Source organism: Drosophila persimilis, unplaced genomic scaffold (genome assembly GCF_003286085.1).
Source record: "Drosophila persimilis strain 14011-0111.01,24,50 unplaced genomic scaffold, DperRS2 tig00000676-arrow-arrow-pilon, whole genome shotgun sequence".
NCBI lineage: Eukaryota > Metazoa > Arthropoda > Insecta > Diptera > Drosophilidae > Drosophila > Drosophila persimilis.
Genome location: NW_020825332.1, coordinates 1,700,956 through 1,726,550, shown reverse-complemented (window position 1 = coordinate 1,726,550; position 25,595 = coordinate 1,700,956). Strand labels below are relative to the sequence as shown.

The 25,595-nt window shown below is 46.6% G+C and overlaps 4 protein-coding genes across 4 annotated transcripts in view; 3 read left to right on the top strand and 1 right to left on the bottom strand.

Annotated features, from left to right (window-relative positions):
• The window catches only part of LOC6599666 (contactin-associated protein-like 2), a 50,225-nt gene extending 34,413 nt beyond the window's left edge, over positions 1-15,812 (top strand). Inside the window, exons 10-19 of the mRNA XM_026991626.1 lie at positions 509-723; positions 808-1,207; positions 6,655-6,902; positions 6,974-7,435; positions 11,361-11,564; positions 12,159-12,773; positions 14,158-14,339; positions 14,473-14,802; positions 14,888-15,179; positions 15,252-15,812. Of these exons, the coding sequence (XP_026847427.1) occupies positions 509-723; positions 808-1,207; positions 6,655-6,902; positions 6,974-7,435; positions 11,361-11,564; positions 12,159-12,773; positions 14,158-14,339; positions 14,473-14,802; positions 14,888-15,179; positions 15,252-15,451 (3,148 nt within the window). The 3' untranslated portion in view covers positions 15,452-15,812. The remainder of the gene's footprint in view (positions 1-508; positions 724-807; positions 1,208-6,654; positions 6,903-6,973; positions 7,436-11,360; positions 11,565-12,158; positions 12,774-14,157; positions 14,340-14,472; positions 14,803-14,887; positions 15,180-15,251) is intronic.
• Positions 7,591-9,714, bottom strand: LOC6599667 (probable tubulin polyglutamylase TTLL1). The gene has a single exon (XM_002024763.2). It carries the CDS (start codon positions 9,160-9,162, stop codon positions 7,720-7,722), a length of 1,443 nt encoding a protein of 480 aa, XP_002024799.1. The 5' UTR covers positions 9,163-9,714; the 3' UTR covers positions 7,591-7,719.
• A 5,012-nt stretch (positions 15,813-20,824) lies between the features above and the next one.
• LOC113566349 (glycine, alanine and asparagine-rich protein-like) lies at positions 20,825-22,102 on the top strand (the record flags this gene model as incomplete). The annotated part of the gene is made up of 1 exon (XM_026991625.1): positions 20,825-22,102. A coding segment is annotated over one exon (402 nt), but the record flags the coding sequence as incomplete, so codon positions are not given.
• Positions 22,103-24,456: 2,354 nt separating this feature from the next.
• LOC6599669 lies at positions 24,457-25,080 on the top strand. The gene has a single exon (XM_002024765.2). The coding sequence runs from the start codon at positions 24,522-24,524 to the stop codon at positions 24,897-24,899; it is 378 nt and encodes a 125-aa protein (XP_002024801.1). The 5' UTR covers positions 24,457-24,521; the 3' UTR covers positions 24,900-25,080.
• Positions 25,081-25,595: the final 515 nt, after the last annotated feature.

Here is a 25,595-nt window from a genome sequence, read left to right as displayed (position 1 = left end):
AAACCGCAGCCAAACACAAACATAAGCCCGGGAAAAAGTGTACACAGAAGGTCCTTTATAGAAAATATAGGGCATTTCTCCTTCTGGAAATGAAATTCATGGCACAAAATCAAGTAATAACATTTACTTACGTACCTCCTCTACATAAACACTGATAGGAGGGGGTCTTTCACTGCCGTAATAATTGAATTTGTTGCGCCACCAATTGCCTGTCACAGATACAGCCCTGAAATTGTTGGGATACCCAACGTAAATTTTGCATAAATGGGGTAACAAAAAGCCAAAGCGAAACGGATGGAATGCGGGGAGGGCCAGTCAGTCGGTCACTCAACGGGTTCGTCAAATTGCCGGCAGGAGTTCCGGATACAACTGCGGCTCTGGCTCTGGCTACGGCTATGGCTACGGCTACGGCTCCGTTTGAAATGTATGCAAATGTATGCGAACTTTTTCTAATACCTTTCACCTTTTTTTGGTTTCGTTTCGTTTCGTTTCCTTTCCTTTTTTGTAGAGGCGCCTGCCCGTGCTCGGTTAACAAGACGTGCGTGGACCCGAATCAATCATGCAACTGCGATGTGAAAGAGAACAAATGGAATTCGGATGAGGGATACTACCAGGATCCGCCCAGTTTGGGCATCACCAATATGTACTTCCTGCAGCAAAAGGATCTGGACGACGAGGCCCAGGGTCGCATCACGCTCGGACCCCTGGAATGTGTAGAGACAAGTGAGTGGAGTAGCAAAAAACTACCTATTAATAACTACCAATTAATGATCCCATCCCATCCATCCCATTGCCGTGGCAACACAGATACACAGAAATACGTGGTCACCTTCACCACATCGCAGTCGTATATCGAGGTGCCCGGCTGGCGGAAGGGCGACATTGCCTTCTCGTTCCGCACCACCGGCGAGAAGGCCATCCTGCTGTTCCAGCCACCGATACGTGCCCACTATCCATCGTTCATGGTGGCCCTCACCGGCGACGACCAGCTCACGTTCACCTTCACATTGAGCACGGGGACCACCCGCGAGCTGGTCATTAACTCGCACCGCCGGCTGAATGGCGGCGAATGGCATAAAATATGGATCGACTACAACCAGTATCATGTGCGCTTCATGATAAACACCGATTACCAGATGCTCGATTTGCTGCCCGAGGAGGAGTTTGGTCCATTTGAGGGCAGCATGTACATTGGCGGCGCCACATTGTGAGTATTCCTTCGAGTATGGGTATGGGCAAAGCAGGGCATGGCATGGCATGGCATAGCGGCTGGAATGGTGGTAATCAGACATTGGTTTTTATGGCTGCCTGCAACGTGTGGCAACAGCAGTAGCAGCAGCAACAGCAATAGCTGTAATAATAATCGCTGTGGAAAAACGCGTATGGGGGTATTGGGGGGTAATGGTGCAGTCGCTGGTTGCTGCTCCTGCTCCTGCTCCTGCTCCTCGCTCTATTGATGCTCCTGCTACTGCTCCGTGCCTCTGCCACTGCCTCTTGTTGCGCTGCTACTACCCCTCCCCCTGGACCATTTGGTCAGTATCCACTGGCAGTTTGCGGTTTGTGCAATTTATTGCGGCAATTACGTTTTAATTATAAACGCCCGACTAGCTGCCAAGCATCCCTAACAATGACACTTTCCGTCCGTCCCTCCGTTCGTCCGTCCGCGTGCAGCCAAAGGAATCCAATCGCGTGTTGTATTGTGCGCTGAGGAGGGGGGAGGGCCAGGAGGCTACGCATCAATGACTGACACAGTTCGATTGATAATTGGAGCTCCTCTTATGAGATAATTACAGATTGATGGCATTCATTCGTTGTGTCATTGCGAAATGCGATAACACGCTCACACACACGCGCATAACCTGAAGCGAAACAAACTTAAATTTCTGGTTTATTCTATATTGTCTTTAAAACGTAATGATATCCGTTTTATCGATTAGCATCAAGTACTGTTCATAATTGTAGGTTGAAGCAGAGAACTCCTTCCACTGCTTAGACTCTTCAGACACTGCTTACGAGCAAGAGAGGACCAAGAGAGGTTATTCCACAAGTTACTATAGAACTGCTTGCACTGCTTATACTTTCCCATTTCAGCCATTGCTGAAAAACAAATGCCATTTATTTCATTTCAAATACTTTTATTTACCGCAAACTTACATCTATTTAAACAACTATATACTCGTAACTTTTATTAAATAATTGAAGGCTATTTGAACAGTTATTTCTGATGGTTTCCGCAAAAGTTTTCGCTTAATCAAAAGTATAATTTGTATGCCCAAGCGTCAGGCCAGCAGCTCCCACCACATTGCCTTTAATATTTATGGGGAAAAACACAATCCTTTGGCCCCCGCAAGGGCACAAAAAGAATTGCCATAATTAAATTAACTTCCCCGCTGGAAAATTCATTTCAAAGTCATTATCAATAATCAAGCCAAAGCGTCAGAAGAGCGACTGTGGGCGGTGGGCGATGGGGGGGGGCGGGAAGCACTCTCTCTGGTTCTGGTTCTGGAATTCCCCCTCTGGACTTTTTCCTGTGTGTGTACGACACTCGCCCTCTGGAAATTCTGGCGCACTTAAAACGCGCTTATTCTTGATTGGCATAATTTATAAAGTTTTTTTCGTGTTTCGCTCGCTAACACACGAAGGAGGAGGTGGACGGTGGGTGGTGGGAGGCGGATGGCGGGAGGTAAGCGGCGGTTGAAGTGCTCCGGATGCTCATTTCGAGATAGATAGGATAATGCAGGAAAAGCTTTTAAGGGGGTTATGAGTGCACACATCCGTATGAATGCATGTGTGTGTGTGCGGGGGTACACCAGTTGAGTTATTTTCTTTTTTTTTAATTATTGAAATTGTCAAAAAATCAAATTGAAAAATTTGATGTTGAAATGTGTGGTTGATTTGCACTTAACCCAGGAAAAAAAATAATGAAACCTGTACGCGACCAAACCATTCATAAAATTTCGATGAGCGGTAAACACGCAGAGTAATTAACGGTAAAGTGCTGCGCTTTATAAAGACCAAACTTCAGCGCCAGCCCGAATCCCATTTCCGAACCGCTCTCTCAATGCGCCAATTTTTGCAATTTATTTATCGGCAAAAGCAGAGGCAAAAGCAATCGCTGTAAAGCATACAAGTAATATGAAGAAAAATGCAATATTGATGCACCTGGGAACCCCAACCCAACCCAACCCCCCTTCCCGCCTGCCAAGGATGGAGACGTACTGGAGCGGTCCTGGTGTACTGTTACTCGTATAAAGATATGCAGCGTAAGCCAATAAGCAGGAATCAGTGGCACTGGCAGAGGAATCATAAATAAACGAGTTAATCAACATATTGACACAGACACGACGAGACGTGGCCGAGACACAGGACCCAGAGAGAACATGACAGAAATGAATTAACCCATAAAGTGACTGTTGGATTAATGCCACTTGAATGCCTTGCTTTTCGGAATGTTATTAATTTATGTTAACGAAGAAACAAACAAAAAGTGGATGGATGGATGGGTGGCTAGATAGCTGATTGGGAAAAATGGAGTTAGCCTCAAAAGTGCGTTGTGGAAAAGTTGGAAGAACTTGTTCCCTTTAAACGTGTTATCAAAATCGCAAACATTTCTTCCAACGATTGTAGGGCCCTGGCTCTAAATCAATATCTATTCCTCCCTTTAAACGGAAGCTCGAACAGCCCGAAAACCCTTTCAGAGGATGCTCTGTGAAAATGTAGGCAAAGTCGGTGGAAAATTACAATGGCTGATGCGGCTAATGATTGTTGTAATCGGTTTTTGCATGTGGTAGGCCCATGGTCGTGCCATGTCATGTTGTTTAGAAGCAGCAACAGCAACAGCATGAGCATGAGCATCAGCATCTGCTGGTGTCACCACCTCCTGCTGCTGGTCGTGCGCCTGCTCCTGCGTCCTGCTCCTGCTTCTGCTCTGATGTCCTGTCTGATCATCGATTGCCACCAGCAGAGAGATACTGCACCGCATGCACGATGGGGAAAAACACGGGCAACTGGCGTGCCAAATATGCGAATTATTTTCCACGCTGCAGGAAACAGGACAACGTCATTGAGCAATGCCAATGGGTGACGCCTACAGGACACCGAATGGGTGGACAGTGGACATTGGATGGCGGACAGTGGGCAGGGTGCCATTTTGGGGGGTAAAATGTGTTGCTGTGTCGCCTGTCTGGCAGCGGCGTCCATGAATGAATGAAAAGTGCTTAATTGCTTGTGACGGCGTTAAATAAATTCTTAATTGCTTCGCACTTTGCGCGTTTGCAACGTTAATAGGATTTCCGCCGGCCCGCCCGTCGCCCGCCGCCTGCAGGATATGCACATCGCGGGCGCTCCCGCTGGCGCTTCGGCTACCAGTTCCTGTCCTGACATCACCCGAAAAACTTCTTTCCTTTCGTGTGTTTTATTGCCGTTAATTTCCGTGGAATATTCTCCTTTTTTTCCTTTTTTTTTATAAATCCTTTTAGCCAAGTGTCAGCCTCGGGGGCCAGACCATCCTGCGGCACATCATTTGCAAGGCAAAGCGCTAAATTTCATTTTGCATACGACCCGGTGTCCCATGTCCCGGCCTCGTTACAGCGTCGCAGCGTGGCAGCGTGGCAGCGGCGTGTCCCCGTCTGCGGCTGTTGACGTATCACAGAAAAAAAAATTAAAAATGCATTTGTGACATGCTCGGGCGAAAAGAAATGCAGCGCACGTTGCAAAAACTAATGACTTAATAGCTTCGCCAGGCTTGCGGCAAGGACACACACACACGCCCCGTGGATGCCCCACAGGAGTGGCAGTGGCGCTAGAATGGGAATGTGCCGTGTCCCCAAAGTGGCGGGCCGGATCTGCTGGATGTGGGTGAAGCAGTCTGAAGCAAATGCAAATCGACCTCCTCACCCGATTATGGCCAATTCGTTTGACAGCATTCAATAACTTTTGCGCTTAAATAACAATTACGCAACTCCTGGCAAACAATTACCAAGCAGAAGCGAAAGAAAAGCGAAAGAAAATCGTAATAAATTCGGGTAAGGGTAAGGGACAGTGCACACAGAAACCCCAAAAGTGAGCGGATCTTTTTTTGTTTTAAGAAGAATTTTAATTTTCCGTCAGACAACACTTGGGGACCAGGAGCCGGGTCTTTGCGGTGGCCTAAAGTGAGGGGGGAGTGGCAAGGAAATGGGGAAATGTCTCTGGTAATGAAATTTGCATAATTTAGAAAGACATTTGGAGGAACTTTCTTTGGCCGCCGCCTGCACGCGTATAAACAAGACATTTCCGCCACTTTAATTTTCAAAAGCTTACACTTGAGATTTTATTGGCCAATTCATTGTTGGCCATTGGAATGAAGGGGAAAGGCGAAAGGGAAAACGGGAAAATGGCCATTGAAGAGAGCTAGGGCCAGGACTGCAGTTTTCGAGAAAAAAACTTACTGAATGCTGTGCAAAAGAAAAAAAAAAGTCGAATCGGTGAAAAAGGAGTTGGCAGAAAAAGTTAATCCTCGCTGAAGCGACATGCTGATGCTCTTAAGTATTCGATGGAATTGGGATTGGCTGCATTTTTTTTTGGTTAAAGGTGTATCCTCCTTTTTTTATTTTCTTTGAATATTTAAACTTATAATTGTCTAAATAATACTAGATACTAGTGCTGTTGGGGATACTTTGTTAAAGATCCTCGTCAAAGCAAACTGGCGGCTTGTACCCATATACCCGGCATTCCTTATAGTAGAAAGAAAATCAAGAAATTCAATTAAAGTTTGCCACCTGGAAGCTAATAATATTCTCATAATTTAGTTTGAACTATTCCTACAAACCGAACTAGTTAATTAACGGACTTATTAAGAACCCAACAAAGGGAACAAATCCTATCCTTACAATGGGTCATGGTTCTACAACATTATAAGGATTATCTTTAAATTTAAATGCAGAATCACTCTGGTAATCAAACAATGCCAAAGGAGGTATATTTGGAACCAGAAATCGGTTTAGTTTGGCATATAGAAGATTAACTATGGAAAGCCATGTTAGAAACTCTAGTTCCCAAGGTAGATTAAATTCGGAGGAGTAACGAAATAGATATAGTACGGGAAAACCAACCCCCGCTCACTTGCTTTGCTCGCTCGCGCCGATATGAGTAAAATATCGGACGACGACGACCGAAAACTTTTTTAAATAATTGAGAGATGACTTCCTTGAAGGCATTACAAACCCATAGCCAACACAGATGTACCCTTGAAGAAAGGTAAAAAAAAAAGTGGAAAAGTAAGTGGGTGTAAAAAGAAAACGCAGCAAGGGAAAACTTTTCCCACAGCTGTCCGCTTGAGGCTCTATCCCCAGCATCCCTTTGCCAGGGGTGTCGCTTCGATTTTCAGCTTGGCAACTTTAAAGCTCAAAAGCGCCAGGGTCGCGATTTATTTGAATAAAGTCAGTGATGGACCCGGGAAATACGAAGAATCTGAGAAGGGATGCCATGGCTTGCGATTTCCTGATGCTATTTTCTGTTTGTCCAAGTGGAGCGGAGTAAAGGGAGCCTCATGGTGCAGCTGCAGATGAAGCTGCAGCTGCAGCTTAAGTCGGGAGTGGCCAACTTATTGAATAGTTATGACAAGTAATAATATAAAGTAATCCCCAACCGGTTTCCTGCTCTCCTCTCTCCTAGCGACCTGCTCAAGAAGCTGTCCGTTAAGGCTGGCCTTATTGGCTGCTTCCGTGGCCTGGTGGTCAATGGTGAGATACTCGACATCTACAGCTACATGTCAGTGCATCTGTCGGAGATTATCAAGGACTGCAAGCCATCTTGTGTGCCCTCGCCCTGCCGCAACGGTGCCCAGTGCAAGGAGCTGTGGAGCAGTTTTAAGTGCGTCTGCAACAACCCGTGGGCCCACATCGGGGAGTTCTGTGAGACAAGTGAGTGGTGTGGCCGTGACTTTTTCTTCATCATTTCTCGCAGCTAATCCAACCTCTCTCTCCCCGAGCAGACATCAACGAGAAGGCTCTGACCTTCATCAACCGTGAGTCCTTCCTAATGCGCAACTACCTCAGTGTGGGCGCCACGCCTGCCATCCTAATGCATGGCCTGGAAGGCGAACGGGATGTACTGAAGGGCATCCTACACCAGAATCTGCTCATCAACCTACGCACCTACGACTCCAATGCCCTGGTTGTCTATGCCAACGATCACTACAACAACTTTGTGCATCTGTACATCAGCCAGAACCGGGAGATTGTCTTTCTCTACAACTACGGCGATGAGATTGTCAATCTCACATTGCTGGACGATACACTGATGGCCTCGAAGAGCCTGAAGAGCATCCAGGTGGCCATTATCCGGGGAGAGCAGGAGACCCGCATGCACGTGAACCAGCGGAGTGTGAGCATCGACAGGGGCACCCTACTCCTGGATGAGTATGCCAATAAGCCCTGGAGCAATCCGGAAAAGGGTGAGTGTGTTCAATATTCCGCAAGATGAGAAGAGTCGATGGTTTATCTCTAATTTGTGATTAGTTTTGGTTTAGTTTTATACTTCGGTCGACTTTCGAGTACTAATTGTCTTGGGGTTGCCATTCAATATCCTTGTCTAGATTAGTTCTACTTTTCTACATTACAATTTCCATATAATAGCATGCTTCAATTCAATTTTACAACAATTTCTGAATATACTAAACAAAGATAATTTCGATTCGTATGCGGAAAATTACCTGGTCTTTGCCCAGGTCTACCTTCGTCACTTCCAGCGGCTGCCCATCTTCGAGGCCTTGGCATGTGTCGTTGTGGTGCTGTTCTGTGCCTCATCCTGGGCCGCCAGCTCCTCGTCGATGAGCAGATCAAAATTGCCCAGGGCATCGGCACTCGGTACTTTGTTCCAGCGCACATCCGGCACCCCATCGGGGGGCAGGACCACAGAGAGTATGTTGTCAATCAGCTTGTATTTGAGAATGCGATCGTTCACCGTCGTAGAGGTGAGCGATGGCGAGGCATTGACCTCCACCAGCCAGGGCTTCAGGGCGTTGTCGATGATGATGTCGTAGCCATAGCACTCGAAGCAATGCCTATCGCTGGCCATCACCGGGGCCACGGCGCGCAGTGAGTGGACAATCAGCCAGGAGATGGCCCCAAAGAGGCGATCCGTCACCTCCTTGCCACGCGTTCCCTCCAGGAAAAGGGCCAGATTCTGGACGGACCATTTGCCGCCGTGCAGGGTGTTGTACTCGCCGCCGTGCTTCTGGACACTCACATTGGTCAGGTGGACATACATGTTGTCCAGCTCGGTGACACTCGTGTCGTACTTGACAGTGCAGAAGCGGCAGAAGCCCTGCTTGAAGAGGTACACCTTGAGGGGACGGAATGAGGCCACCAGCACATACAGCCGCAGGTCGAACTTCTTGCCGCCAATCAGCAGGGGATTGTCGATGTATCTGGATATGACGTACGACTCCTTGGCAATCTGCGGATGAAACGGTCCCTTGGCCTCGCGCGACCACTTCTTGAGCTTCGACAGTTTGTTGATGAGAAAGATGCCCGCACCCTGGGACTTGCCGCAGGGCTTCATAATCCAGGTGCTCAGCGGAAACTTGCGGTACTCCTCCACGAACATGTTGTAGTCAGCCGGCAGGACGAAGGTGGTGGGCACAAAGTCCAGGTAGAGGTAACGATTGCCACTCGAATTATTCGACTCTGTTTTCTCCGCCAGCGGATTGCCGTCGCGCTCGAGGTCCTTCCGATACCGCTTGATGTTCTTTACGAGCAAATCCTTGCGCGACAGCTCGTAGTGATTGGGAAAGTGATTGATCATCTGGTTGTCGTGCATCCGATAGCCGCTGTCCACGCTAAAGATGTTGCGACAGGTCTGCACCCCCGCCCAGTAGAAGTGCCAATCATCATCGCCGTTCACCTGATGCCAGCCGCGCTTCTCAAAGTTGTTCACCAGCACCGACTTGTCCAGGTCCGTGCAAAAGCCAATTTTGAGCTTGTCATGGCCCTGACCGCCGCCTCCACCGTTGGCCCCACCGCTGCCAATACCAGCGCCGCCGCCACCCCCGGCAGCATTATTGGAACCCGGCAAACGACCGTACATTGTGGCTGTGCTCTGGCCGAGCGTTGGCTGTAGACTGGTGACCCGCCACGCCTGCGTCCAGTCGCCGAGTAATGTCTCCCCTGCCATGTACATATTGGGTGCTGTATTTTGACGTTGCCACGACGTTGGCCCCCCTGGCAGTTATTGAACCAACAAATCCTGTCGTCGTTTGTGTCGGGGTTGTTGCATGCCCAAAAAAAATACTCCACACAACTCTTTCGCTTTCGGTTTGGCGGTGGCCCCTTTTGTCATCGGCGGTGGGTTGTGCTGGTTTCTGGTTTCTGGTTGCCTGGCAGCGGCTTCAGTCTTTTTCCTGGAAGCTTTTTCCGGTTTGTGGGGGTCCTTCTACGGCTCTCTGCTGTCGTTGTCGTTGTCGTTGCTGTTGTTGTTGTTGTTGCTCGTTCGTTCTGCCTCGCCGAGCCTTGCACAGAAATTTCAGCAAATAGTTTAGCAAGTTAAGCTGCAAAAATGCCAAAAATTTCCCTCAAAAACAGGGACAGCAGCCGACAGCGGGGAAAAATCTGTGCACACTGTGATGGCCAAATTATGTGCACTTGAAATTTTTTCTTTGTTGCCTTTTCAGCGAGCCAATGTCTATGTGTGTGTGTGTGTGTGTGTGTGTGTGTGCGCGAGTGTGTGTTAGCCAGAATAGTCTGTCTGTCTGTTAATGTCGGTAGAAAACTGTTGGAAAATAAAACGAAACGCCATGCGAATGGATAAAGTTTTGCTTGCCCTCTATATGGCAGAAAAAACAACGAGTTGCTTTTGTAGAATATGTATTTGAAAATGTGTTCAAAAGTGTTTGCTGTGCCGTGCTGTTTTTTTCTCTCCCTCCATCTCTTTGCTCGCTTAATATGTAAATGGAACTGCATTTCGATAAAGATAGTAGCTGCTGGGTGAAAATTGTTGATAAAACGGGAAAACGTACATACGCCGAGCATATTTGATTTCCATCTGAACAGATTCTTTTACAAATTGTTTGTTTAGCGCGTTATTTCAAATGAACATTAAACTGAAATACAATATTTTTTTTTGTATGGTAATTTATTCATTTTAAACAGAATGTATGGCAAATTCTTTAAAAATTGTATGGAGTCGATTGAGTTGTTTATCCAACATTTTTAGCATTCCTTTGGATTTTCTTGCAACTAGAATATATGCACATATTTCCTTTATTTGAAAGGTTTTTCCACATCTTAGGGACACCTCTTAATTGGCTTTTAGATATTTTAAGACACTCGTCTGTACGTTTGCGAAAGGGAATGTTAAGGATATTCCACAACAGTTCTTCGCCTGTCAATAAATCTATCAATCAAGTGTTTTTCAAATATCAATTGAAACTTAAATGTTGCGCCACAAAAATACATATTATATTACTCCAAAAAGCCACAGATCGAAAACAATTAAGTTCGTCATTCAATTGCCATAAATCACCATCAGTACATTTCCAGACAATTTTCGAGAGCCTTTCAGCCTCAAATGCTCTGCAATTAAACGTGGCCGGGCTGCAGCCTGGGTTGCAGATTACATTTGGGCAACACTGCTATTTCGTGGCGAATTGCACTTCAGAGCCGACCCAACTCGTCATAACTCACCTTGCAATTGAATTTGATCGAAAAGTTCCCCATTCATAGACGTGGAGCGCTTGCCAATTGGCAGGTCATAGGGTGGGGTGGGAGGGGACTGTGTGTGTGTGTGTGTGTGTGTGTGTGTGTGTGTGTGTGTTGGAAAATCAAACGAATTGCCCGTAACTCAATGCCAAAGCGATTTGCCAGCCAAATCAATCATAATTACTCCTCGTTTTTGGGTGAAATTTCAGCGCTGAAACATGGTCCAGTACGTTACACAGAATAACGCATAAGCACTTTTGTAATTAAATGCGTTAATCAGGACCCCATCCGAACGCAGATTCAGTGACTGTGGCAGTGCAGATAGCATTGGATTTTCGTTGTGCTGCCTGGCCAAACATTTCAATTAGACAAACTTAAACTCGAAATTGATGGGCCTAAACCTCAAACGGAGGGGGGTGTGGGGCGGCGCTGTGCGGTGCGGTGCTTAGCTGCCTGGCAGAAATGCAATGGCAATGAAGGCTCATTTCCGCACACAAACGGCCTGGAAGGCCGCCAGGCCGGCAGGCAGGCAGACAGGCAGACAGGAGGCAGTCGAGCAGGGAGCTAAGCCAAAATGAAGCCATACCCATGGCCCACCCAGCCCCCAGCCCCCCCAACCGTACTCAAACCCACTCTACCCACCCTACACCCAATCTCTCATTTGATTTTGTTTATTTGCAGAGGTTCTGTCGCCGCATCGTCCGCCCGCACCGCCCACCGAATACTTTCAGTTCCATGTCGGCGGCTACGATCCGGCGAATTTGCTGCGCCCCACCAATGTGGATGCACCCGCTCTGGAGGGTTACATTGGCTGTGTGCGGGGGCTGAAAATCGGTACGCAGTTGATCGACTTGGCGGAAATCAATGAAAGGAATATAGCGCCCAGTAAGTACGGCCGTATAAATCAATTTTCACAGAGTGCAATTTTCGGTTTGGGCCTAATGCCATTTGCTGTTGCCGTTGCTGCTGCCGTTGCTGCTGCCGTTGCTGCTCCTACTTTTGACTCTCTCTACGATTCATGCGCCTGCACCTCCACCTCCACCTCCACCGCCGCCTCTGCCCGCCTGCGGTTCTGTGGCTATGACTCTGTGGTTGCATCTGTGGCTAGGTCGGTCCCGGGCCTGGCTAACTTAATATGCATGCAATTTCCGTTAAGTGCTGGGGACGACGGTACTCCTACGAAAATGGAGATGGCGTTGCCGATGCAGAGAGGAGGCCACTTTGGGGGCGCCAAGATTAATGCCAATGCGATAAGGCCGGCCGGGCACCCACATGGCGTATGATTTATGCGGCCACGCATCGCGGAAATTGCAACCTGACTTTGATGCGATTAAGCCATCAGAGAGTCCTGCAGCTGAAGGACTTGCACTTAACACTGATTTAGGCATTAATTAATCCTCTGCCTCTTACTTTGCCTCTTACTCTGCCTCTTACTTTGCCTCTCTCACTCTTAATCTTTCTCTTTCTGTTCTGCTGCAGTCCAGGAAGGTGTTCTGCCCAATTGCCAGATCAAATGCGATGCGGAGCCCTGCAAGAATGGAGGGATTTGCCAGGAACACTTTGCCGAACAGCTCTCCACCTGCGACTGTGAGAATACCAGCTTCCTGGGCGAGTTCTGTTCGGAGGAGAAGGGTGCCGACTTTAGCGGCGAGTCCACGCTTCAGCGCAAGTTCGAGCTGTCGGGCCGGGTCAACTATGTGCGCCTGCAGCTGGCCTTCTCCTCGTTCGACCTGCGGCGGGCCAACCGCATCATGTTGCTGCTGCAGACGGCAGCGGAGCGCAGCTACTACCTTCTGCTGGCCATCACCTCGGACGGGTACCTGCAGCTGGAGGAGGATCGCGAGCAGGGCCAGACGGTGGGCGCTCGCATCGATCGGAGTTTCCTGAACAGTGCCAGGCACTCGGTCTACTACGTGCGCAACGGCACCCAGGCGCAGCTCTTCATCGACCGCGAGCAGGTGCCGCTGACGGAGTTTGCCGCCCGAGTGCTTACCACCAGCGGGGAGGCCGGGGCGAATCGCGTCCAGATTGGTGGCATCAACAGCACGGACTCGCGGTTTGCCGTCTTCAAGAGCTACAGCGGTTGCCTGTCGAGTGAGTCGTAAATTTCGTCTTGTCCCGCCATTAATTTCTTTTCGGTCTCATCAAGTGGCGCCCCTCGTCCTGTGGCTGTTGCTGTTGTGCAGCATCGTGTTGCTGCTGCAACTTTATGAACTGAAGCACAAGCTCTCCAAGGGGTGGCCTTTTGGGTGGGTTGGGCGCTAGCGTAAATGCTTCACATTGTTGACCAAAAAATTAAATTTATTCTCCGCCATAAAAAGTCATTTCCGTTGGCCGTGGCTGCCGCCGTTGCTGCCATAAATTGTGTCAGTTTTTGCTCTCAAGATTTACAGTGGCTCATATTTAAATTGCTGCTTTGCCCCTCATCCGAAACCGAAACCGCAGCACAGTGGCCAACACTTTGATTAAAAATTCACTCAGCTCTGCCACCACCCATCCCCTACGATAGCGCCACAACTGACAGAACAGCTGTTGGGGCACTGAGCGCCACGCCCAGGCCACATGTGGGAAAGCTGTAAAACTACTCCGCCACTTGATCATCCCATTAAAGAGCCATCGAAATGCGATAGTTTTCGGCCATAAACATGTTGGCGCAAGCCGTGCCACAGTGGCTCAAGGCATAGCGAAAAGTGGCTGAAATGTTACGAAACTGTCGGATGAAGACAGCATAAATGAGAGATAAACAGCTCAATTTTATTGTATCTTAAAGCTGTTTTTCCTCTTAAGGGCTTGAAGTGACTATTTTTCAATCCAAAAAACTTTAAACCGCTCAAATTATTTCAAATATACTCTGACCACACTTTTGTCTCCAACTCAAGTACTTAAAAGTGCTTAGTCCTTATTCCTTTGTGTGCTATATCATATGGTAGCCAATTACATCGTTTCCCTGCCTCTGGTGCACTCCCCAGGGAACTAAGGAGATGTACTGTAGTACACCCCCGCACATGTTTCATTAATTTGGCAACACTGTAGGCACAGCCACGCCCCCAAAACACAATCACAGCATAGAAGTAGAAGTAGCAGCAGCCTCGTCGGAAGGCGTTTACCGTTGGGCATTAAAATTTTTATTGCTAATTTTGGGGAAGAGCATAAAATACGCACGAACGACTTGCGTTTGCCTAGGCGAAACCTCGAAGTTCAGTGAAGCCAAACGGCAGGCCCGAGACCCGAGACCCTCCCCACCCCTCACCCCTCACCACTCACCCCAACCAAGGCTCGATAGCGAAACGCAATTCCAATTTCCACTCGAACTCGAACACACACATTTGCATTTCAATTTGAATTAATGACCAATACTAATGAAAACTTCAACCACCCACAACCACCCCCCCCCCCCCCCCCCCCCCCCCACATAATACTCCCCGACCGCAAATTGGGTAAACCAACCTGGAACCGTGCACACTGCCCCTCCGGCCAGACATCTACATACAGGTGAACGGGCATGTTATGAAGCCACTCGAGGAGTATATGCTGTTCACCAAGTCGGGGGCCGACAACATAACCGTCATCAATCCGCAGGGCGTACGCAGTGCCCAATGCAATGCCAAATTCGATGTGAGCGAACAGCCTACCCAGGAGCCTATGGTCAATGTGAGCATGGTGAGTACACTCGAGGGAACTGCGAACTGGGAGCTGGGGACTGGGAACTGGGAACTGGAAATAGGGTTATCTGAATCAACCAGGCGACAAATTGAGCTAATGAATGCAACCACCACCCACATACTCGTACTAGATACCCGAGCCTTGGGTGGAGGAGCCGCCGCAGCGAGTGCCCTATATTCCCAGATTTGTGTACGATGAGAACAAGAAGGAGGACTCCACACAGGTCGTCTTCCTCACGCTGACCAGCGTGTTTGTCATCATTGTCGTGTGCTGCCTGCTTGAGGTGTATCGCAGTCATTTGGCCTACAAGAAGCGCATCGAGCGCGAGACGGACGAGGACATTATTTGGTCGAAGGAGCAGGCAACCAAAATGCACGAGTCGCCAGGTGTTAAGGCCGGCCTGCTGGGCGGTGTTACGGCTGGCTCGGGCAACGGCCTGCCGCCCTATACCTACAAGGCGGTAAGTAATGGCCTCAAGATGAATTAACGTTGCATTAACTGTCGGTCTCTCTCTCCCTCTCTCTCTGTCTGCCTGTGCCCCGCAGCTGCCGCAAGAGGACAAGAAGCCAGGCAATGGAGCCCCCTTGGTGGGCATCTTGAAGAATGGCAGTGCGACGGCCTCGCAGCCAGACATGCCCACCACAGTCCTGACCAAAAATGGTGACATTGCCACGCGCATCGATGAGGTGCGTGAGGAGGAAGAGGAGGACGAGGAGGACTCCTCGCAGCCGCCGAAAGAGGAGGCACAGAAGGATGCTCTTATAAACGAAGGACCTTCCACAGAGCATCCAACTCCGGCAATATCGGAGGACACTGCGGATGCCCCTGGGCCAAATGGTGCGTCCATATAAATCACTGAAAAATCCCACAAAATATGAACAAATTGTACTTTCTTTTGGCCCTTAACAGAGTCAGTGGCCGAGGCTCCATCCGTGCCGCCTGCTGCTGCCACACCGAATGGACAGCTGGAGGGAGCGGTGGATGCCCCATTACCGGTAAGCAGAGGCCACGAACCCCCACAGAATCTTATCAAAATGGCGCCGCTTGTCACAATCAGCGAGACCAATCTGCATGAGGCATGTGGCAGCGGCCTTGGCATTGGCATGTAAATAACACGCACACCCCCAAGCACACTCCCCCACATGGCATACTAAAACAAGAAGACGAGCCGAGCCGCCTGTCATTGCATAACGTAAGACAGAGTAAACGGCCAGCAAAATACATAAGCATAGTTTACAACTGTAAGGCATGAAACTGCATCCAGCCCCATACAGACACCCAAATATTTGGACAGTCAACAGAAGAAGCATATAAGGTATACATACAAACATTGTACATATGTACAGTCATTATAGATTGGGGCCATAGAAGTGGATAAACACGGGCTATAATATGAATTGTAGTTAGGGGCACACATGACTGAAGAAGCCTTCAAAATATACCCTCAGAACCTTATTATACACACATGAATACATTATTTGTAATTTCTGGCAATAAGATTTTTTTACCACTGCAAAGCCCCGCCCCTTTATTTAGTTGTAATGTGTCCTCTTGCATGACCCTAATGCTTGAAGTGTTTCCTCTCTTTAGTAAAACATTTAAACTCTGTTTATTTTCCGTGTGAGGCATACATGACGATGATATGTGTGCCTGTGTGCGTCTCTTTCACTCTCTATCCCCATCTCTCTCACTTTCTGTCTCGCTTCATCAACTTGCGAGAACTGTTCCGTTTAATTAAATTGCATTTAATTGAATTTAACTAAATAAACAAAATATGAGGAAAAATACATACAATATATATAAATGCTTGTATATATTTTCTTCAGCTACGGTTTTTGCATATTTGAATATGCATCAAACAATTTCCGTTTTGTTATTATAAAAATATAATCGTATTTTAATGGCAATACATATATAAAACACACACACTGAATGGATCCAGTGTGCGCCGCGTGCTGTTTTAATTGTTGATATTGAAAGCGCTTATTGGTGTGACTGTTTAATTAAATTTAACACAAACCAAAACCCGCACCCAAAAAATACAAATAACTATTAATGCCGCAACAAAAGACGAAATCTATTGACAATTGCCTTAATTCATTGCCAGACGAAATTGGCCCGGTTGTGTGTGCGGCAACACAATGCTTTTGCCCCAACAAGCCAATTCAATTATTTCTCAATAATTGTATAAGCCGATTAACGGGCTGCACGGCACTATCAAGTCGAGTGCATTAATTGCACCACAAGGTGTATGGATACCCCAGAATGTAGGCCATAGATTTGTGGGTTTTATTGTTTGATTTCGAAAAGAAAACCCAAAGAGCGGACCCAGTCGGATGGAATGAAGTGAAACAAAGCAAGGCTGTTTTTCAAAAGAGTCTCCTTTGATTTGTGGCATATCTGAAGCATACATATATCTGTTATATCTTGTTTATTCAATAAACTTAACAATGGCTTTATAAATACGTATTAATGTGACAGTGCAGAGGGTATGAGGAGAGGCGTTTCTTTGCTACTAATTGTAGGTTTTAAGTCCTCAATCTTGGCAAATATGGGAGGACATCCGAACGATATAAGAGAACATATACAGCAAGCCCTATCATATTTCTATACAATCGACAATAAACAATAAGATATAAACAAAATCATACTGCTCCAATAACATAAAGATGCCATTGGAACAATTGCTTAGAACTATCGTCAGATCTCTCCTTCGTTGAACAATATTCTCTATGATCCACACAGCCCTTGCTTAAAGTAAGCGGCTTACAGTTCTTCGTTTGGTTACAGTTCTCCTTGAAAGTATATTGGATGATGGTTTTTTTTCTTCCTCGGTATCCTTTCAAAACTTTCCAAACGACTTTTGTGTGTGGTTCTTCTGGGTCCTGCCCCTGCCCTCCGTTTTTCTATTTATTTTGTATATTGGCCAATTCATTTCCCTTTTGTTAAAAAACATTCAAACTGGAACATTTGGCTTGGCTTTGCTGTTGTGGCCAGAACAATTTCTTAAGCAATTTCTTCTGCCAGCAGCCAGCAGTGCGCCCGCCGCTCCCCCTTCTCTCTCTCTCTCCCTCTCGTTTTTAGTAGCCAAGCCAATTGTCTAAAATGTTATTTAATAGAAAAAGTGCTCAGTGCAGCACAAAAGTTAAAATACCTCACAAATAAATTGAACTGCATTCTGAACTGGGTGGATTATTGCAACGGGCTCTCCCCTTTGTTAGGGCCCAAAGACATTTGCCAAATGAATCTGCGTTGGGCTTCAAACTAGGATACAAATAAGAAGGAAAGAAGGTCTAGGCTATGCAACCGAAGATGTAGATACCCTCGAAGGTGAATAGAAGACGATATATATATATATATATATATGTATTTCCTTAAGTTTTTCTCAAAGAAAGAACAGACAAACTAGGACTGTATCGTCTCTTACTCGTAAGAGTCTTAAAAGTCATGGAAATCGAACATGTACGGCGTAGAACTCCCTGCCAAAGGAGATGAACTTTTGGAGCCCTGGAATAGAATAACAATTGTTGCAGGCCACAATTTATGGGGACAATGGGCTGCTTCAGTCTGCTTTTTGCTTATCAAGTGTTGTCCATGATTTATATTTTATAAATACAGTATAGAATGGGGGTATAGGTATGGTTACGTGGTATGGGGTATGGGGTATGGAGTGACTATGACCAGCAACTCTTTTTGGCCAAAAAACTTAAGACAAAACCTCCAACTAAGCAACAAACGTAGCAGGAACTTTCAACTTTTGCATCGACTTTTCGGCACGCCCAAAACAAACTTTCAACTGAAGACGGGCCGGCCCCCCCCCGGCCCCATTCCCCCGTGAAAATTGGGGAAAAGCAAAATATTGAACTTATTGGCTTTTATGTAGTTTTAGCTGGGTAAAAGTGTCTATCGAGGCGATGGCACGGACTGGGGAAGCTGGGGGGCCGGATCCGGGGGGCATGTTACTTTTGAGCTTACTTAGCATGTACTTTGTCAGGGGCTTAAGCTGCAACCAAATTGAATTTCCCGGGATCTCCTTGAGGCCAATCGGGGAAATCTTTCCCGCTGTCGCTGCTGCTGCTGCCACACTGATGCACATTCAAATCTTGCAACGAAATTTCTTAGTTTTTCCGAACAGGCGACACCCGAAAAATGGCAAAAGTTGCGCTGTTCAAAGTGCGTGCGGCATTGTCTAGCCCCGCTGCTATCCCTCCACCATCCTCTCCATCCACTGTCACCCCACCATCGTTCACGTTTCCACATGACTGGCGGCGTTCTAGCCCCCCTCCCCCCGCCCGAGCCGCCCCACAGCCTGATTGCAAAGCAACCGAAATTGAAGCGCACTCAAAAACTTTTTTCCTGCCTCAAAATCAAAAAGTTTCGCTTACAAAAGGGGAAGGGGGTAAGTCGTGGGTGAGTGAAAGTTGTAGGTGCAAGCTGAGGCTTTTGTTTAAGGAGCAGCAAAAAGTGCAAGTGCCCCAGCTGCTGCTGCTGCTGCTGCCTCTGCCACGGCACCTCCCACTGGCTGAGGTTGAGGTTACTCCTGTCATGCATGCCAAGTTTTCTTTTTATTCCGAAATGTTTGTGGGCGTCTTACCGCTTTTCTTTCATCTTTTGCTGCAGCAGCAGCAGCAGCACCAGCAGCATCAGCCTTCACCCTGATGCACAGCACTGCAGTACGCTCGCTCCTCCCCCCTTTGTTGCTGGCTGTTCATTTGGGCCTCGCCGCAAACGCAGCACGCACTTAACTTTGCCAGCCGCCACAATGCTGCGGTGAAACTCATTACGAGCTTAGAATGCAAAAACGAAACCCCAACAAACCAACAACAAACTCTGACGCTCTGGCGCTGCCCTTGCCTCCTCCTCAACCTCGCTCTCAAAAGCACACAGAGGCAGCTTACTCTCCTCCCTCTCTCCCGCTCTCTGTCTGTGTGTGCGAGTGTGGTGGGGGGCTGCTGTTTACCCAAGTTTTCTATAAATCTTAATGAAGGCAAAGAAGTCGAGTCGAGTCGAGGCTTGAGCTAATGATGTGTAAATTAAAACGCAAGCCACAATTTAATAAACAGAAACGAAAACGGAAGCGAAACGGGAACGGGAAGGGGAAGGGGGCACGGGCGGTAAGCAAACAATTTTAATTTGTCTCAAAGAACGAAATCAATTTCAATTTTGTTTGTTTATGAGCGAAAACTATTTCGATTTGATTTGCCATCGCAAAGAGAGAGAGAGAGTGAGAGAGAGAGAGACAGAGAGGTTGCTTTAACCCATTAAGAGCCAATGGGTATTTCACTATATAGCCATGAAAATGATGAAACTTGAAAACTTCCTGAAAGATATCGCAATAATTATCTTTTGTTGAATATAGAAAAAAGATGGATCTAAAAGGAAAACTTTCAAGATTGATAATTTTTCGGGGTTTACCCCCTGTGAAAATAGAGCGAACAATCGTTGGAGGATGTCCTTCATTAAAAAGCAAAGAATTAACAACTGGTTTAAGGAAAATAGTTTTTTTTTTTTTTTGGAGTAAGAATCCACCAATTTTTGCAATTTTTTTGGAAGTACATACAAAAGTCTTCCCTTTTTGTCAAAAAAAGAGTATTTTGGTATTTAAACTCCCATGCTATATCTCAGATATTCCCAGAGATAAAAGCATATCAAAATCGTGCAAAATTCTCTTACTTGTGCCTGATTACAGAATGAAAGAGAAAATCCTTTAACCGTCCCTTTAAAAGGCTCTCTTTGCTCCTATTTCTGTTGGATAAGAGCATACATACATTTGTATGTTTTTGTGTGCTCTCTCTTTAGTGCTGGCTTTGCTTATCTTTATTAGGAGCCCTAATTGAAGTGTTGTCCCATGCTAATGCTCTCTTAGTTACTGATTATGCTTACCCGATTGGTGTTCCCTTTTGGACCAGCCAGCCAGCCAGCCAGCCGGCCGGCCAGCCTTTGGCGGGGCTTGGCACAAAAGGAGACTGTGGCGCAACAAAGAAAGTGACCGGGAGAACAATGAGCACAGTACACAATGAGAGCCTGAGCTCCGGGTATCCACATCAATGGGCTCTGGTCCCTTAATATCGTGAATTTCAAGGCTTGCACAGGGAACGGGCTGGTTAACCTTGACTCACAGTGATTTAAATGCTGGTAGTACTAAAATTTTATCAAATATCGCGTTTTTGAAACACTAACAAGTGAAAACTCGTTCGGGGCACGTTAATTAAATATTACTCTGCATGAAACTCCACTAATATGCATGCATGCCACAGAAAGGACATTCCATGCAACAACAGCACGAAGAGCATGCAGGAATGAAGTAAAACTAATTAAAGAATATACCGAAAAACTAAAAACGAACACACACAAACGAATATCTTTCAAAAGAGAATGTCGCCGCCAAAAAAGAGAATGTTTTAAGACAAAGAATATGAAACGAAAAAGTTTTTAATAAAAAGCAATACGAAACATTTCTGCAGCAGCAGCAACATGAAAGTCAAAAGCAGCAGCCGCTGCCGCCACAACAGCAGCAGCAGCAGCAACGACAACTGCCACAAAGAGCGGCAACACTTCAGCAGCAGAGCAGCAAACGACGCAAGCAAGGCGGAGTAGGAGGTGGAGCTGGAGCTGGAGCCGGAACCGGTGGAAGCGGAAGCGGAACAGGAGGAGGTGCAGCAGGCCTGGGAGGAGCGAGCACAGGATCAGGCCCACCAACTGTGCGGCGACAAGTGTCTTGGGGTCCGCCAATCGTTGCCGAAACGGATGTAGATTTGGCCGCTGCCACAGCCAGTGGCACAGGCAGCAACAGCAACAGCAACAGCAATGGGAGTCGCAAAACGGGGGGCAAGCAGAATGGATACCATGGCGTCAATAGACGCGCGACAACTACCAGGAACTGACGAACCGCAGAGGGGGAGCGAATGCAAAAAAACATGCCAGAAAAGATGTATAAAAGCATAAATATTTAGGCGAATGGATGGCAAGACAACAAGGCAGAATAAATAAAGCACGGAGAGAGGGGGGAGCCAGGGGGGAGCTGAGCAGATGAGGAGATGAGGATGAACCGAAAAAACAAAAGCAATTTGTATAAATAAAAACAGACACAGACCCAGAACCAGAACCAGAGCCAGAAACAGAGACAGAAACCGAGACAAAGGCAAAACAAATAATACAAATTGCAAGCGAAAGAAGTCCTTGAAGTCTCATGTATAAAGAAAACTGTCTGGCAATTGACATGAATATTTCTAAAAAAAAAATCTACAAAAACTTAGCCAAACAAGCGAAATCAACTAAATGAAAACTTGAAAGTCAATAAATGTTGTCAAAAGTGGCTAAAAATTTAATTTAGAAAAGTAATTAAAGACTTTGAAAAGGATACTCTTGAAAGCAGTGAAAGACGAAACGATTGCTTACTGCGAATAAGTGATAGACAGACGAAACGCATTGAAGGGTCTCCATAAAGTTTCAAGAGCCTTAGGAATTCCATTAAAAATATAAAATTTAATACTAAAGCGAATTTTATTCATTCTTTTTTTTATTTTTAAGCTACTTTCCGCCGTGTTTAGTGGATAGATTTATTTGGAGCTAAAGTCAATTTAAAGCATTAATACTTTAAGATTTTCAAAACTCAATCAAAGTGCTAAAATGTTCTTTAAAGTAAGCTTGGTTGTTTGGTTCATGAACTAAAGTAATCTAAGGATAAAAATGGGTAACACTGAAGATAATAGCAATTATTGAGCTATTTAATTAGCCCCCGTTGTACTCGAAACTCAAAAACTGTAATTAAGATTTCTGATATATCTGATAGCTTAAGAGTTAAGTTCCGAAATTGCTTTCTGCATAATTTGTATTGTGAAAAACTGCAAGAGCAGAGTGAAAGCAAAGTTGCATCTATTAAGTTTTAAGAATTGCACAACTTTTCCCGCTTTCCTTTCCTTTCCCTTATATATTTTTTTTTGTTCGTTCTCTTGTAATTTTTCTCGCTGTGTGATATACGAAGGTAATAAAAGTAAAAGTTCTTTGGCAAGGAAGAGGCTGGAAGTGGGAGTGGGAGGGGGGGTGTCGTCTTAACTTGTTTCATATTAAATGATGAGAAATTACGCAAGACAACTCTTGCATACACACATCAATTCATTTAAATGCGTTTATTAAAAAAGTTTTGAACGAAAAATGCTGACAACGTGATGAATAACAAGGAAAAGATTGCCACCGCGGACATGACACGTTGGATACTCTTGCAGATTGATCGTTTCTATGGACTTGTCCAACGATCGACCTGAAGATCCACTGCTGTCTCGGCAGCATACAAATATTAATAACGCCTTCCGTTCAGCATTGCAAATCTCTGTGCATTTAAATTATACCCCAGGGCAGGGTATAGCCCGGATAGCCATCAGCCAGATTGACAACAGCCAGAAGATGAAAGAAAAGGGGGAGAAGCAGCAGGAGAATATGGCAAGAGTAAAGCACACATAATGGCACTTCAATATGCGAGTGTGTGGGGGAGAGCAGGACCGACCTAGTGTGGGGGAGAGCAGCATGAGCATGCCATGTGTGGAGGGTCTGGGTGTGGGTTGGGGACTAAGCAGGAGAGGCAACCAACAGCTTGTTAGTGGCTTTGCTGGTCAGTACTTTTAACTAATGTGTTTTGTGCGACCATAGAAAATCTCAAGTACTCACACAGACACACGCACACCACACACACACATGCAGCCATGGACACCGGGGCGCTCCTTAGCATTCGCTGCTCCTGGCCCTCTCAATTTTTAGGGTGCCAGCCAGACCGCAAAGTGTGCATGTGTGAGGGGTAAAGAGCAAAAAGGGGCAGCAGCAGCTCCTTCAGCTTGCCCCCGTTATGCTGCTGCTGTCTGCTGCCTGCATAAAATAACCGCATAAAATGTCGTTAAGTATAACGAAATTGAGTCTGCACATAAATTCAGATTATGAGATTAAAATGTTGTGATTTTCGCACATCGGAGCGGAGAGCGTATACCCGAAAAACCCTTTTCATAATGAAATCCAGTGTGGTAGGAGGGTCCGGTTATCCCTACTCACACACACACACACACACACACACACACACACACACACACACAAACACGTACGCACACATAGCGAAGCTTATTGAAAAATGCGATGGAATCAGCAATAGCCACAGAGAGAGAGCCAACAGAGCAGCCGGATAGCAGCAGTCAAGCCAATTTAATGAGTTTACAGCGCCCTTTTTGCCTTTAAGCGGAATTTTATGAAAAAAAAATACAACACAGTCGGTGGCACAGTGGAATGAAAGTGTGATAAGTTGATTGTTGAAAGCAGACAGCTATCCGTCCGTAGAAGCAGAGAAGCACTGTGAGTTCTTTCTTTAGATCTCTGAAGCAAGGCGAAACTGTATCACAGAGTTATTTCATAGCAAAGAAACCCATGCAGAGGACACAACTATGGATCCACATGACGCCTAACCACCGAATCACACACCACTGTGGCCCCGCTGTAGAATAATAAAGAAGTTGCGGTTGTATCCGGCGATCAAAGTCAAATATTTGGCTTGAATGTTTACAAATTTTGGGTCAGCTGGTAATTTGACCAAACTCATACCGAATTTTCATGTGAAATTCCCAAAATATGGTTGGACCCTCGAGGAATGCCATCAGCTGTCGCTTCATTATGACGCTAATTGTGAGGCCAGAGAGCGCGCACTGCCAAAAGGATTAACATCATAGAGGACGAGCAACGTGTCCATAGAACGTTGGCAAGAACAAACAGGACACCTTGTGCCTTGTGCTACCGACGGCGACGGTTGCATGACCCATAAACAGTTTAGTTTGACTTAATCCGGTTATGCATCCGGATTAGCGAAGCGCGACAGGGAGAGGGGTAATTTTTTGCGATTCGTTTGGCTGCTGCTCCCGGGACTTTACGACACTTTTTAGGTAATGAATGGGATTACAGTTTTTTTTTAATCCACTCTCCCAGTGGCTGGGTCCAGCTGTAAAAAATCTAATGACTCATAAAAAGTGCACCGCAGGTCAGCCGGCGATTGAATGACCTGCTCCGCGCCGCGTCGCCCCGCCCGGCCCCGCCCCGCACCGGTCATGAATGGGCGGCAGGTCAGAAAAAGTACCTCTCAATGCGTATAAATTCTGGTGTCGGCACTGACGTAACCAGCAAACGCACTCAAGCCATCCAGCAACCAAGATGTGTCTCGTACAGAAGAAAAACAGCGCACAGCCCGAGGCCCAGAAGCTGCCACAGAAGCAGGAGACGACGAGTCCGAGTCCGAGTCCGAGTCCGACGCCGCAGCCTCCATCCCCCACCGCCGCCTATGTGATGTTCAAGCACCGCGAGGAGCTGAGCCGACGCAATGGGCGGACGGCCCGCGCCTCCCTCACCAAGATTCATCTGACCACCGAACTGATAGCCCGCACCAAGCAGAACATTCGACAGTGCAGCTTCGAGGATCTGGCCATCCTGGCCAGGGAGACGATCTTCCGCAAGAGTCTGCAGCGTCGCCTGCACTACAGACGCATGGAAATGGGACTGAAGATCAAACAGAAACGCATGGCCCACAAGTGAGGGAAAAGTCTGATAAAGAACAGCCCAAGTGATAACCCAAGAGCCCCTATTATAATAAGATTGTACATTGTACATTTTGGCCATAGTTTAATTTAAGTTCAAGCTTCAAGCACATGTAGAAATATTTCCAAACACCTAAATTAAACTTCAATCATTTAGAAAAACCCCCATTTTCCGTATATTTTGCACATCTTATCCGCTTGGATCTTCCAGTGTGGCAATTTTCCATTTAAATATTTGATAACCTTCCCAACACACTGACAAAGCAGTTTTTGGGGGGGGTCCAGGTCCTGCACTTGTAATGGGTGTAAAAACAAATTTACACATGATTACCAGCCCAAGCTGCAGAACAGAACAGAACAGAACAGAACAGAACAGAACACTGCGAACATTTAATACAACTCAAACAGAATGGTGCGTTGCATAAATTTGAACAGGCTCTGGGTCTGGGCCCCCCTCCAACGCAGCTCCAGCTGCAGCTGCAGCTCCAGCGTCTGCTTCTGCTTCTGCTTCATCGTCGTTCGCTGTGGTGTAGAAAAATTTTTGCCTTTTTAGACTACATAAATTTTAATTAAATGTCACTCATACGCCATGTATGCCAAGCACAATGTACGTAACGTAGAGTTGTCGTCCCCGTGACTGGTAGTGAGTGTGTGTGCGTGCATTTGAGCGCTACAGAGCGAGAGTGTCGGAGCG

Coding starts and splice junctions, on each gene's coding strand:
- LOC6599667 (XM_002024763.2), bottom strand. CDS start 9,162: ATGTACATGGCAGGGGAGACATTACTCGGCGACTGGACGCAGGCGTGG.
- LOC6599669 (XM_002024765.2), top strand. CDS start 24,522: ATGTGTCTCGTACAGAAGAAAAACAGCGCACAGCCCGAGGCCCAGAAG.